Source organism: Manduca sexta, unplaced genomic scaffold (genome assembly GCF_014839805.1).
Source record: "Manduca sexta isolate Smith_Timp_Sample1 unplaced genomic scaffold, JHU_Msex_v1.0 HiC_scaffold_2989, whole genome shotgun sequence".
Lineage (NCBI taxonomy): Eukaryota > Metazoa > Arthropoda > Insecta > Lepidoptera > Sphingidae > Manduca > Manduca sexta.
This window is the reverse complement of record NW_023594009.1, coordinates 2,732-17,608: the sequence shown is the minus strand read 5'-3', so window position 1 is coordinate 17,608 and position 14,877 is coordinate 2,732. Positions and strand designations below refer to the sequence as shown.

Sequence of the window (14,877 nt, the reverse complement as noted above, 5' to 3'; positions counted from 1 at the left end):
AGCCAGTAAAAGAAATCATACCTCAGCACTGTTGCTTTCCTGATTCTGCTTGATTTTGCTGTAAAGGCAAGTACTTAAACTTTAGGAAAATAATTAAGATAGTACCAGTTTTAATGATGTAAGGAATTTTTGGCCTATACATTTATTTTTTTAGTTGAAATTAATTCATGTTATGGATGCCTTTCACAAAAAAAAGCTCAAATATTCTATTGATTGAGCAATAACAAATTAAACGTAAATAATGTTGTCAATAAAAAAAGAAAAGCATATTACAGAACATTGTTATATTCATATGTAATTGTATTCTTTATATTGTATAGTAATTGTTTTGTAACCTGCTTGGAATAGCTTAGTAGTCAAACAGCATTTAAAGAGAAAAAATATAATATTTATAGTAGATAGTTTACAATTTTTTTTAATAAAAAAACACCTTGACTATACAAATAACTGTTTCATTAGTTTAACAATTGTGTATTTGTTATAGTTGGATGAAGATCAATTTTCGTCCATAATTTGGTCAAACATCAAAGAAGAGTTCAAGAAAGATATAAAAGATGATAATATACACTCCATCTGTGAGAAACTGCTGGTAAGTTAATAATTGTGTTTCTGTCACTATATTTCAATAATAGTTTACATTCTCGGGGCTTCTGCTGCAGGTACAAGAACATGTCCTCTATATGAAATTTGATTAAAATTTCAGGGCCAATATACCTTTCTACTATCATTAATGCTAATAGAAAACAGAAAAATTATGGGAAAGACATATTCTACTATAATAATAATATATAATATTATATATTCTATTCTATTGATAACTCTATCACTATGATATGACATTCTAATATATAATATTAGCTTTAATGGTTGTAGGAAGCCATCTTGTTTACAGTGTTTGTATGGTTTAAGAATTCAAGTTATGTAGATGAACAATGTTTTCTGATGATAATTGACAACAGCTTATATCATACTTCTTATTGATTTCCAGGCTGGAGTGGAATATAATTCACTAAGCCATCCCATCTACAAAGAAGTTGGTACTAAGATAGCAAATTCTCCACATCTTCAAGTATTTTGGACGTCAGGGGTTGACAGTCAATTGTTAAAACACAACAGAAATAGAGAACTAGCAGCTGTTAACCTACTGACTTCAATACTAAATAACCTACAAGACAATTTTGAAGTTCTACCTGAACTTATCAGCAGAAACTTTTTCAAACTCTTCATGGATTGGTTCAAAGGTCTGCAAACAGCAAGTAAAATTAGAAGCAAAAGGGATAATGAAGATGACAACAAAATAATGATAAAGAAGCAAAAAGAGCTACTCAATGCCTTGACAAAAGCACTAAAATCTGAAAAAGTTGATAATAAAACAAGAGTTGAAGTACTAAAAAAATTACTCTTTAATCCAGGTGAAATAAATTTCTCAGAGATCACTGGATCCACTGTTGTAAAGTCAGTTGTTGCTGATTTGGACAAAGATGGTGTGAAGAAAATAGCTAAACCTTTTAAAGGAGTCCTGTTAAACACTACAAAGAAATTCATTAAAGATGGTGTTGAAAGAAATTGGTACAATAATGAGAGAGTGAAAGCAGCTGAACTGCTATCATATTTGGTGAGCCATGAGGCAGTGAAGGATGATGTGGAATTTAAATTGACATACATGAAAATGTTGATGTGCTTTGGTTTCTTCAAGATAAGTGATGATGAGAGTGTTGCTGTTAGTGGAGATATGTCAGGTATGATCATCTTAATTCAGCTTCTTTTAATATAGCTGTCTCATTGTGCTGGTATATGGTAGCTGGCATAATGTTAATTAATCAAAAAGAAACATGAATATCTTATATGACTCTAATAATATTAGTCCATAAATTGCATTTATTCCTAACCATAATAAAAAGTACATTTTATTTAAATATGCACAAAACTGCCTTGATGACCTTATTGTATTGGGTGCATGGTATGACTAACGCTCTAAGGTCCTGTGTTTAAATTCCTGATCAGGAACAGTGATATTAGGTTTTTCAACTCAGTATTGGTTTTGGTACAGGCCCAAATGGGCCTGGAATTTATCCCCATATGATATGCTATATGGAACACACTTGACGAAAAACGGCTGGCCTGCTTGCATCTCCGCTTTCCCTTTTGGGGATAAAGGCTAGATATGCGTGGTGTATTTAATTTTGCATATTTTTAAAAGCAGGTTCATTCTCTTTTCAGGTGCAATCAAGTCAAGCTTCTACCGATGCTTCACATCTCGCTTTTCGAATGTTGATCACCTTGTGACTGTTTTGTCGTCGCTCAGCAATTTTATATGCACAATACTTGAGAAAGAACAAGTCAGAGCCAAGCTTGAAAACAATTCCCTGAAGAAAACATGGTTTGCTGGCAAATGCTAATGGAAGTATGTCAAAAAATTGAGAAGAATGAACCAAAATCAAAAATTGACAAGGTTTTCTTGATATTGTTGTATCAACTGGGATTATTTTTATTCTCTGAACCTACCCATGTGAAGATAGCTAGAAGTTCTATCAAGGAACTCAAAAGCTGTTATGAACACTACAAGAAGGGAATGAAAAAAAAACAAACACCAACAAAAGAAGGAGATTTGGCAGTTGAACCAGAATGGATTGAAGTATTAGTGGAAGTCTTGCTATCAATCTTATCAGTTGAGTCAAGTGTGCTCAGATCTGTGGTACAATGTGTGTTTAGACTTCTATGGGAATACTTAACACCTTCCTCTATGGGTCAAATAGTCTCTGTGTTGGACCCGAAAATGAATCAAACCCATTGACACAGGATAGTGAATCAGAAGGTGAAGAATCTGGTGACGAAAGCATAAAAGATGAAAACGAAGACCAAAACGACGACGATAAGAGTGATGAAGCAAGTGACAGTAATATTGAAGACGAGGATGATGATGAGGAAATGAAGACACCTGACCAACTGAGACTAGCGGTGCAAAAAGCTTTAGGCGCCGCCGCAACTTCCGACACAGAGAGTGTTGACGCAGACATGATTGACGAAGAAGAAGGCAAAAAACTTGATGAGGCATTAGCGGAAGCTTTCCGACAATTTCAGCAAGGCAAAGGTAAAAAAACGAAAAAAGACCGTAAAGACAAAAAGTCGTTGTCGGATTTTAGGATTCGTGTCCTTGATTTAATTGATATTTATTTAGAAAAAGATCCGTCAATGGATATTTGCTTAGGACTGATGACGCCTCTCACGAGATGCTTGGAATTTTGCATCCAGGACAGCCAATTCAGTGAATTGGAGAATAGACTCGGAAAACCATAAAAAATCTGACCAAAATCAAAAAGTTTTCGACTACTGATGACGTCACAATGGAGATTTTGTGTGATTATTTGAAATCAACAATAGATAAAGGAGAAAGGTCACATTTCTTGTATCAGGCTCTAGGCGACATTATCACGTATTTTGCTATATTTATAATACACTGCTCGCAAAAAATTACTGCACTCAAATCTAAAAAGAATAAGTCGTCACCACTGGTGAATATATTCAAAGACGCTCTTCAAAGCTACTTTAAAAACAGAAGTTGCATGCTGCCTATCATTTTCTTCCATAATGTTTTGCAGACAGAATGGGAAGGGACTTATGAACTAATTCCTGTTATAACAGAAAATATATTTGATAACGAAGTAAGGCAGTTTCGTCGTAATGAAGGTATAGAGTTAATGGCCGGATTCTACCGTTCTTTAAAGAGAATTAAGCATAAATCTGAAAATGCTTTAAGCAGACTGTCTAACTTGGAAGCACAGTTTGAGAAAACTTTAACTGATACATTGTCTGGTGAGAAAGAGGTTGCAGTAAAGAATAATTTCTTCAATTTGTTGAAAAACTTATAAATTCAATTAAAATATTTCATGAAAGTTCTGACGTAAAGACGGATTTAAGTTTTGATTCATTATTGAGTATTGTAGGATCATGTAAAGGAACGGTTAAAGTAAGTAATAATAACCATGTCCAGGCACCACCGGCAAATAAGAAAAAAAAGAATAAAAAGAAAAGAAAAATTGAACAAATTAATGGACACGCGGAACCACAACAAAAAAAACTAAGAAAAATATCAGAGCAGAGTGTTTAAAATATTGCTATTTTGTCGAATTTTTTTGTAATAAAATCTTACACACCTAAAAGTATTTTCATTTTGAATACATTTTGTTCACATTGGGTTATATCCTTTTTCTTGGTGCAAGAGACCACTTAATTTTAATTTTAAAAAATTTAATTTGGGTTATTGTTTACTTTTCCAAACTACACTTAAGTTTTTTAAGTTACCCTTATTAACAAAAGTAAGGTATATAAAATAGTTCACGGTTCCCAAAAAAATAATTACTTAATTGAATTAAATCGAATATCCTTTGCAATATCTTTCAAAAAAGTTATAGTAGCGTGGTAGGTCATCATTATATAATTAGTAAATTTGCCACAAAAGTAGCTGATCATAATATTGAAAAATTTAAGTTTCCTATACGTAGAATTTTTTTTTCCTTTTGCGCGAAGTAAGTTAATCTAATTTTTTATTTTGTAAAGAAATTTTTTGTATGAACGCAAAAGTGTATAGGTATAGCAATTTGAAGTTTTGTATATGTTCCTGAATACCTATATGGGTGCCTGTAGTTGTAGTTCCGAATTATAAATCACGGATTAATCATTATAGCATCCTGTTTCGGTAATCGAGTTCAGCTACATTTCAAAAGATGGCGCTACTAATATCCGTACTATGTTGCCAACATAACGTTACAGAAAGTATACCTTGTAGTAATTTTGCGTTAAATGTGATCAGCATAATATTTTTGCAATGACGTAAAACTCCGTGGGTAACTATTTAGCGTTCTTCAGAAAAAGTAACCTCACTTGTTAGGATGGGTGTAGGCAGATGAGGACAGAGGAGCTGCTGTCCCCGCTAGATTCAACACAAGTACATGTACTTTGACTACTTTGATAAATTATTACGATTACCCACATGAATTTTTCGCCACGACTCCTGGATCAAAACATAAGACAGACTACCCTCCGCTCCAATTGAAAGCTGGCTACGCCCTTGTTCGTTAGTCGACATAATTTAGATTATTGACCGCTAAAACCAGTGTCATAAAAATTAAACAGTGATGTATGATTCATGTTATGTTTGTTCATGTCTTTAACCCTCTAAGAGGACTAAAAAGAAAGGAGTTGGTATTAGTATGCCCTAGCCCAGATGAAAACCATATCTGGGTTGGGCCTGTGAATATGATAGGCCGAACTTGTCATTTAGGGTGTTGGTACGTCTCAATATTAATTATGCACGGCTTGGCCGCATGAAAGAATTTTTCCAGGGTAAATGTCATTACGATATTTTTACTTTCGTTTTATAATAAGTCAGTACAATAAGTAGAGTAAGTTCTCTACCTTTTTTATTTAAAATGTTTCTACTGAAATGCAACATAATGAAATTAGTACATAAGTAGTATGAATATTTATTTCTAACGCACCAAATTAAAAATAAAAAACTTTTATACCAAATGTCAACATAATGTAGTAGAAAATATGAAGACTATGGCAACATCTGCTACCGGAAACAAGCAGCAACTCATATGTTTCACAACCTGCTCAAAACTCAGCCAGCCATCTTTTGTGGAAAAATCATTTGTTTCGTGTCATCAGGGTAAATTTCACAATTGTAATTAATGTCAGAGCCACAGTCTTCGCTTTTATTAAAAAAGCAGCTAGCTGGTAAGTGTGGGTTTAACTCTAGTAGCATTTTTGCCAGTCACTGTCTGATTGTGAGACGACTTGTCCCAGCAATCATTGACCTCAGCGGTCGAATTTTGGCTATCTTTGTGATTTCAATAAGCTGTAAATTTAGGAAATCTAATTACTTGAAGTGTTTTGAATCTAATTAATTTATAGAGGGTCGGACCGTTCATAATAAAATCAATATTCGTTGCCCTGACAGGTATTCGTGCCAAAGTCGAAGAGTAAAATAAGTGTATTTACGGTTGAAAGTTGGCAAACGTTCACGTTTCTCGCGAATATTGTGTGCAAACTTACTTTATTTGCAAAAAAAACACGATGCCTTTCGCACTGTATTGTCAGTTTGGCGATTTTCTATTTCAGAACTGAACAAAAATCCAGTGGAAGGGTTTTCTGCTGGATTGATAGACGACAATGACATTTATAGATGGGAAGTGCTCATCATCGGACCTCCAGACACGTTATAGTGAGTAACTATATTATATTCATATAAAACTAATGTGTAACAAATAAAAAAAAAAAATCTTGTGTAATTTTTTTTAACATATTCACTGTGCGTCATCTTTGTACATTAAATTACTAGAAATGCTGATAATATGTGAGTATTAAACTTGAAAATATGCTGCAACTGTGGATGTCAGATAATCAGAGATATTATGAAATACTTATTAAATGTGTTTGCAATTTCAGTGAGGGTGGATTCTTCAAAGCACACTTACATTTTCCAAAGGAGTATCCTTTAAGGCCACCACGGATGAAATTTGTCACTGAAATATGGCATCCAAATAGTAAGTATTCTACTACAGTATTCCATTAGACCTTTTGTTGATACATCATGTATGTGATTGCAATTCAATTGCTCTTTGGAAATTTGCAATGGTGTTTACATACAAATATGCATTATGATGTAATAAGTATAGGCAATGAGGTATGTATAGGACTTTAAAACATGTAACATCAGAATGGATTGTTAGTCATTGGAAATATTAGTGAATTTGAATAACATGTTTGAAATTATATATATTTTTCAAAATTTGGTTTTAATAATTTGAATGACATGGCATTCTAACAATTAAAATGAGTGCACATTGTATCTCACTATGATATTCAAATTTTTGTGGGCACATATGCATATTTTGTTTATAATTATGGGCACAATAATTTCAAACTATTTCCCACATTGAAAACTATATAGATGTAGATATGCAATCAGATTTTCCATGTAATTATGACTAAAGCAATGAAGTGTTAACCTTTGAGTCATGAAGTATTTCTTTCTATCCTTTATCAAGTTATTCATAAAGTAAATGGATCAGTTAGTTTTGGTATGATCATTTAGGTTGTGCTATTAAATTTACTTATTTGTATACCCATGACTTGCAGTAGTATTACGTTATAAACTTAGGACAAAGGTACTAATTAAATCTTTACTAAGTATACTTGAGTTCCAGTGGTATATTTGCATTAAATATGGATGTATACTAAACCAAAAAAAAAATTAACATCTATACAATTTTCAGCATAATTAAGCTCAAATTAGAATACACTAATGTGATAAATAAATACTGTGATAAAAACATTTTCAAACTAAAACAACACATAGCTAATCTTCTCTCACACTTAATCATGCTGTGATTTTATAAATTTTTTAAGATTCTTGTAAAATCTAAAATTAATCACTTAACATTAATTGAAAACTTATTTCTATTGTGTACTTATTTAATATGTGTTTTGTTTTATATTACAGTTGAAAAAAATGGCGATGTTTGCATATCAATATTACACGAACCAGGCGATGATAAGTGGGGATATGAGAAGGCATCAGAGCGATGGTTGCCTGTGCACACAGTGGAGACAATACTTATCAGTGTCATCTCTATGTTAGCTGATCCCAATGACGAGAGTCCCGCCAATGTTGACGCCGCGGTACGTATCGTGTACTATTTTGTTCATACTAATCATAGTTATTTATAACATTCTAAAAATAAAAATCAAAATATTCTATATAGTATGTCATGTTTGGAAAAGAAAAATATGTTGTGCATATTGGAAAAATGACTGATGACTAGATGGAGCCATAATCTTTATAATTTTAAACATGGATAATTTAGATTTTTCCTTCCCTGAATATAGCTTATTTGTAGCAATTGTATTAGCTTGTGTTTATTTATTACATTCTTAGATTGTGAAACTAGTGAGACTTTGAGTTAGATACCTAGGGATGGTATTTATTTTTGTGTTCCAAATAATGTGACTTGTATCATGTTGCATGTTATGTCGTCGCCATGTTATAGATTAAAAATAACTTGTAAACTAGGGGTGTACTTCTCCTACCTCAATGGCTGATCTAAAGAATAGTTTTATTTGGCAATCGTTCACAGTTAGTCATTAACTGAAATTTTATTGGCCTGCTATTTAAAATACTGTGATAGAGTTAATGTCAAATGATGTGGGCGATTATATTAACATTAGGTAGGCGGATAGACTGTGTCAAAACAGATTTAGAACAGACTGTGAATGAAAAAACAATATTAGTGTTGAGAATGATAAATAGGAAATAAATATTAAATTAATGTAATTTTTAAATGCCTTGGTTTTTTGATAAATATTTCAGGTAATAAATATTCTATCAAATTGTTTTAAACAGGGTTCCTCAAAGTGGAATATGGGTACCCCTGTGGTGCAAGGAGATTGTAGAGAATATACTTAGTGGTGGTGAACTTTCACTGACATTACTTTTTCTAATAGGGAAAAGGCCCCATCCATTATTTAATGACATCTATAATGATTGCTTTTTGTATGTCTTATTTTGTTTTATGTGTAGTCCAATTTAAAGGAATTCATATTTAGTTTAGAAAATGTATTTGATTACACAATATTATGTGGAACTTTGAGAAATCCTGTCATATAACTTTTGATTATTGTATGTAATTAGAGTTTAAGGGCCATGGTTGAGTATATAATAAATATACATATAGTTTTGCACCAAGATAAACTATATTGTACTCAGTATTTTTTAAAGCTAATGAAATAACATGACTCTTATATAGAATCTGACTTTTATATAAAGTTAACTAACATTTTTATTTAATTAAATACTGTAGCTCCAGTGTGGTTAGCAGCCAATGACTTATTTTACTACTTTTTTGTATAACTTATGAAATAGAAATATTCATAGTACTCATTTTAGTTTGGGGCCGTTCAGGTATTATGTAACGCAATTTTTGAAGATATATGAACCCCCATGTGACACGCCGTAACGTTTTCCTGTACGCCCTCCAATAGTTATGTAACTCTAAATTTTCATTTTTTCTAATCACAATTATTTCACGCAAAATACCGGAAAGTCGCTAAAATACCTTTGTTATTATTTTAAAATAAAAAACAATGTTACATAATACGTTGTACGAGAGCTCCTCCCGCCCCTGTAACGCATCGTAGTTTTACAAGAGCCCCTCCCCCAAATTGCGTTACGTACAGTCCGGATCTTTGAATTTTTAAAGGCGGGCAAAATCTGGATAATGCCGCCCCCAACAACCACCTATATTTTACTTTTGTCATCATCATCATCATCATCATTTCGCCCCGCGGGAAATAATTTATGTGTTATATACTGGATATCTCAGTAGTCAAAGTTGCGTTAATGATGAGATGTGTATTCGTCTGCCAAGTTTGAATTTGCCGCCCTCTATATTCGCCGCCCGGGGCACGGGTCCTGGCTTGCCCCTCTAGATCCGGGGCTGGTTACGTAATACTTGAACAGCCCCTCTTAAGGATAATACAAATTATAGCAATGCAATATAGTTTATCTAAATTTACTGGAAGAAAATGTAAATAACTTATGTTCTTATTTTCACATGTTTCATGATCTCATTGTACTGTTGTTTGCATTCACAGAAGGAATGGAGAGAGCGATATTCGGATTTCAAAAAGAAAGTTGCCAGATGTGTTAGGAAAAGTCAAGAAGATTGCTTTTAGGAGTGAGAGGGGATTTTAGAACATAATGTTTACCTGAAAAGGGGCATTGTAACACAACATTAACATAAGACAGCGTATGAGGAATTCCATATAACATAGCAGCAAGCTCATACACCTCGCATGGACCTGCACATACCCACAGTAGTAGATGTGTCCGCTCATTCTGTTTCTTTTTACAGAAAGAATGGAGGGAATCGATTCGAGTTTAAAAGGAAAGTAGCACAGTGTGTGAGAAAGAGCCAAGAGGATTGTTCCTAAATAACAGTGCCCTTTTTCATTGATTTATTTGGATAGTGAGTGTGTGGTGATGCGGTTAGGACGTTAAGAGCAGGCCCCTGGCGTGATTCACAGTGCGAGCCCCTCCATCTGGGCCAGAGACAATATTCAAATTGATTTAAAATAAATACTTATTGTAATTAAATGGTGTCGCTGCCGTATTTTATAAATAATAAATTAAAATAGAATTCAAGGTCTTTTTTCATCTTTTTTAAGACATGTTAGCTAGCTATTGTTATAATGATGAAATGTGTATGGTAATTTTTATAGAAAAACAAATCTGCATTTTGTTCTTTTACATCCTTGTACAATTATAACTTTGATCTCTGTATTGTAGAAGCCAAATCTGAAGTAAAAAATGACCTATTTATCAAGTGTTTACGATTCGCTGCTGTTCTCTATAAAATAAACATGCAAGTGAAGGTAAATAAAAACTTATAAAAATTGTAAAAGGTGTTTACAAAACCTTCGTATCTATTGCGTGTAAACTGTTAGTTACCCAAATGCATCATTTATAATTGGTACCTTGTAAAATTGGTGATGTCGCTTCTCAGGAACACAATTTAATTCTAGTGCTAATTTTAGTAGTAAATTTAATAATACCTAATTATATTTTTACTGAATAAATACAAGTTTTTGTAAACTTATCCTTGTATCGATTACACCTTGCCCTCTATGCACGTATGAATGCAATATGTCGCTAATATCTATTGGCAGTTTATAGCAGTTGCTAAAGTTTGGATTTGTAAACTAGTTCACTTTCGGATTCAACTTTGGATAGTTGCTTTGTCTTAATTATATTTATTTTAATTATGTGGTGATTACGCTTATTCTCATAAACTTAAAAATTAGGATAATGTTACCGAAATCATGGCATGTAGTCATTATGTATACTGGTGAACCCCCAATGTTTGGACTATATCATCGAACATTAATTTATGAAGTGTGTATAAATACTTTTGCCTGTGTATGTATATTTTTTGCTATAAAATCATAATGCAGTGATGATGCTATTTCATTTTATCACCTCTTAATTTTTATGAACACCATTAAGATAATTATTTCCTTAAATATAATCTTAAAAAACAAAATACATAAAAAATCTGCTGAATTATGGTTTATTAACCACCATCAGTAAATTTTGTATAAGGAATATTGTGTTATTGATAAATGAAATAAAATCTGGTTAATTTGGTTTTAAAATAAATATATGTACAGCTGAATTTATACATAATATATCCAATATATATTTACTCACTGTCAGAATTTTCTGCTAGAATGGCACCATGTAAATTTCTTGGATCAAATGTGCTTTCAAAGCATCTCTTGAATACTGATTTGATCATATTCTTTTGCTGCAGGTGATGCTGGAATGTTATCACAATCCATTGGCTCCTCTGTCTTCCCACTACTTTTACTTTTATTTTCTATATTACCATTGGTACTGGTTTTGTTAAGCATAACTTCTTCAGGAATGTCGATAAAGTTAAACAAATGAGAATCTTCATCTAAGCATTTTGATATGTCTACTTCAAGGTGCGGTTTCTTCTTTGCTGACCCCAGAGTGGAATTTGAGTCCTTTCTTTTACTTCTTTCAACATTTGTATGTTGCGTTGATGTAGCTTGCGAAGCACTATCACACTTTGATGTGGCGAGAACAAAATGGGCTTCAAATGTAGAACCATTATGAACAATAAACACTACTGGCCGCCTGTTGTTTCAAAATGTAGCTGAAGTGGTAAGTTCAAAGCTTCTGCAAATGCTAATAAAGCCCTGAATTCTTTTAATGTGAATGTAATTGTTGTTTCTCGCTTCAATTGCATAACCCAAACTCAGAAGGTTTTAAACTTATCTGAGTCCTTATAATTTTTGTTAAATCTACATTGGTGTCTACGTAATTACGCATTATTAGTGATTGTGATGATACTTCTAGTGTTACTTGGTCATCAGAACTTTGGAAGTTACCCAAAGCTTCTGATAGTATTCTTTGTGGTGATGTTATTCTGTAACATAAGGTCACAATTACATTTACAGCAATATAAAATGAAATATAAAAAAAATAAAATTGACTAAAAAATAATTTATCTTCATATGCATGTATATTCATTTGATATTTGAAGAGGTCGCCTGATTTAAGTAACATATTGTTATTATATATTCATTCACATATTTACTGAAAAGGAGACTGGCGAAATTGGGCTTGACCATACACTTATGAAACATTTATCAATATTCTTTTTCTATTTTTATATCAGCCATTACAAAATATTAGATTGTATTACAATGGGAAAATAAAATATTTTTCTTATTAATAAGTAACTGACTTCCTCGTACTTTTATGCTAAGTGAATGTTTTTGGTTTGATATTTTTATTTTATTTTAACGATTATGGCTTTTCAAGAATATTTTGACGATTGCTGCTTTAATGAACTACCCACGCTTATGCAACAATGGACTTGGATTTCTTGCTTGCTCAACTGATTTTGCTTGTTCTACCAGATTTCGAAAAGTAACCATGAACCATCAACACCATTGTGTTAATTGTGGCATAGCTACATGACGTTGTAACAATAAAGGAATTTGTACAATTGAAAACGAAATTGTTTTCAATAATATAAAACAGTATAAACTCATGCCTGATTCCATGAAAGAGTAGATAAAAGAAGATATGCAACCTACACTTAGTTTCATCTTGCGATAAGTAAGTAAATACCTTTATGTCAGTCCTTGTTGATCCCATGCGATAATTTCAATTTGGTTATTATCTAAGCCAGCTGCTCATTAGTCAATACGGCAATCCAATGGACAATGATTAGGTGCTTTAAATATTTTGTACTATTAAATACGACGTTATACACAGAAGTGTTTTTTTAAGCTAAATTCTATAGCAATTATTTCTTTACTCCCATTGTAGACAGATTTTTGTTTCTAATTTAGAAATGGTTCTATTATTCCTATAAAATAATGCATAAATTATCTCAGTAATACTAAGCCCAAGGGTCTATGAAGTTTCGCCCGTCTCCTTTCCTGGCAATTTAAGTAAGGCAGCACCTCCAAATCTAAAGTTAATATACATAAATTACTTTTGGTTTGCAGTTGTTTTTCAAGTAGGTGTTATTTTTTATAAAAATTTATTGTTTACTTTTGTGATTTAACAACACAGATATACAACTGCAGCAATCACAGGTCATTTGATGTTATGTATTGAAGAGTTTTACTGTCAACTCTAAAGATCTTCAACATATCCAAATATATTATACACCAAAATCTTTTCTAAAAAATATACATTTAAATAAGGAATACCCCAACCAAATTGAATTAGTAGTTTTAGAGAAAATCACACACCAACATACATAAATACAGGTTCAACTCAAAACCATTTTGATTTACATCAGTGGGTGTTATTATGACACAAACATGCTCTCATAAATAAAATCGGCAGATAAGTGGCATGAGGGTGCATTAAAGGGCAGCCTACTATTGGGTATGCAGTCTTAATGTAAGTTAAATGTGCACATCCAGTTTTTATGTGGCTGTAATTGGCTAGGAAGGCATCATTCTCCAATAATAAGATTCTCAATTTCCATGCTACCAAGTAAATTAAATGATGTATAAAATATATTAAAGTAATATAAAAAATTGTGTACCTATTGGGCACAGAGTCCTTTGTATAAACTGCTTGCATTGCCTTGCAGTCTAATATTGATACGAAATGTGTTTTCACAATACCGTGTCGACATTTCAGCTGGAATATTAATTTGCATGATTCAGCATCAAGTTTTATTTCCAAATTTTCGACTTGTTTGTCCATGTGTGCTGGAGATTTGAATATATTGAGTGCTGATTTCATCGATATTTTACATTTTAATCCTTCATTATCTTCTGTTGAGTAGTAGTTGTAGTTGAAGTACGTAAAGAAGTTTTTATTAAACTTAACCATAGCGTAAGCCGACTCAGCGGCATTCAGAGTCCGCAAGAGTATGCAGTCTGGTAGCGATTCCAAGTATAACTCATCTCCAAATCTAGCTAACGCATGTGCAGTTCGCCCTAAAACTGAAGAGAGCTTGTTTAATATTTAACATACAAAAAATACTTCGTTCATTTTTTATTTACCGTACCTTTAACGTTCGCACCCGGTATGTGACATTTCATCTTGTCTATTTACAAGCTTCTGAACATTAGCAGTAATTCAGCTTCTCGTAATATAATTGTTAATAGTTTTTGGATTCGAATTTTGTGTTTATTATTTGTATAAAATTTTCTAGGTTTTATTTTCGCTCCGTATTTTTGGTATTTTTTGTCACAATTGCTGTCAGTTCTAGTTGACAATTACCACTAGGTGCTGAACTCAATGACCAAATATATAAAGATGACAGGCCTCAAAAATTAGCTATATGAATAAGTTATATTATGTGTGGGAAATCGACGCAGAATTGTCAATATATATGTCTATCTCCTTTACTCAAAGCTTATTTGGAACGCAAACAAAAAAGCAAAAATAACGTTTCTTCGCATATGGGACTATTTCTGTTTACTTTCAACACACTGGGACTGGCCTCTTTATGAAACCCAATTGCAAAGAGTCAAAAGTACATGTAGTGTCAACTTGTAAACAAATCTTCATAAATATTGAATTTAAAGTAATATAATCATATTCTCAATTGTTCAGTGTGTTTATTGTGTATTTGTTAAGTTTCAAAATAATCAGTGTGTGTGTGAAAGGATGCAAATCGAATCACGCAAAGAAAGACCCCGAAATATCTTTTCGTTAGTAACTGTTTTACCGAAAATTAGTAAAATATCTTTGTATATTTACTTTTGATTAAAGTTTTATCAATTAAAGTGTTGATATGTGGATTCATT

At 32.3% G+C, this 14,877-nt stretch overlaps 2 protein-coding genes and 1 pseudogene across 2 annotated transcripts; 2 read left to right on the top strand and 1 right to left on the bottom strand.

Moving 5' to 3' along the window:
* The first annotated feature begins 9 nt into the window (after positions 1 to 9).
* LOC119192614 lies at positions 10 to 4,160 on the top strand (annotated as a pseudogene).
* A 1,380-nt stretch (positions 4,161 to 5,540) lies between these two features.
* On the top strand, positions 5,541 to 9,905 carry LOC119192613 (ubiquitin-conjugating enzyme E2 G1-like). Its single transcript, XM_037446422.1, has 5 exons — positions 5,541 to 5,739; positions 6,124 to 6,226; positions 6,451 to 6,548; positions 7,508 to 7,686; positions 9,658 to 9,905. The coding sequence occupies exons 1-5, from the start codon at positions 5,694 to 5,696 to the stop codon at positions 9,736 to 9,738; spliced, it is 507 nt and encodes a 168-aa protein (XP_037302319.1). The 5' UTR covers positions 5,541 to 5,693; the 3' UTR covers positions 9,739 to 9,905.
* Positions 9,906 to 11,204: 1,299 nt separating this feature from the next.
* Positions 11,205 to 14,166, bottom strand: LOC115450933 (cell cycle checkpoint control protein RAD9A). Its single transcript, XM_030179105.2, is given in 6 exon segments — positions 11,205 to 11,366; positions 11,368 to 11,723; positions 11,726 to 11,839; positions 11,842 to 12,017; positions 13,662 to 14,067; positions 14,133 to 14,166. Coding segments are annotated over 6 exon segments (1,188 nt in total). The 3' UTR covers positions 11,205 to 11,264.
* Positions 14,167 to 14,877: the final 711 nt, after the last annotated feature.

Bases quoted from the DNA above. Each gene is read 5' to 3' on its own strand.
- LOC119192613 (XM_037446422.1), top strand. From the start codon at position 5,694: ATGTCAGAGCCACAGTCTTCGCTTTTATTAAAAAAGCAGCTAGCTG. The intron at 6,549-7,507 runs GTAAGTATTCTA...TTTATATTACAG, and splicing joins TGAAATATGGCATCCAAATA to TTGAAAAAAATGGCGATGTT. The intron at 7,687-9,657 runs GTACGTATCGTG...TTGCATTCACAG, and splicing joins CCGCCAATGTTGACGCCGCG to AAGGAATGGAGAGAGCGATA.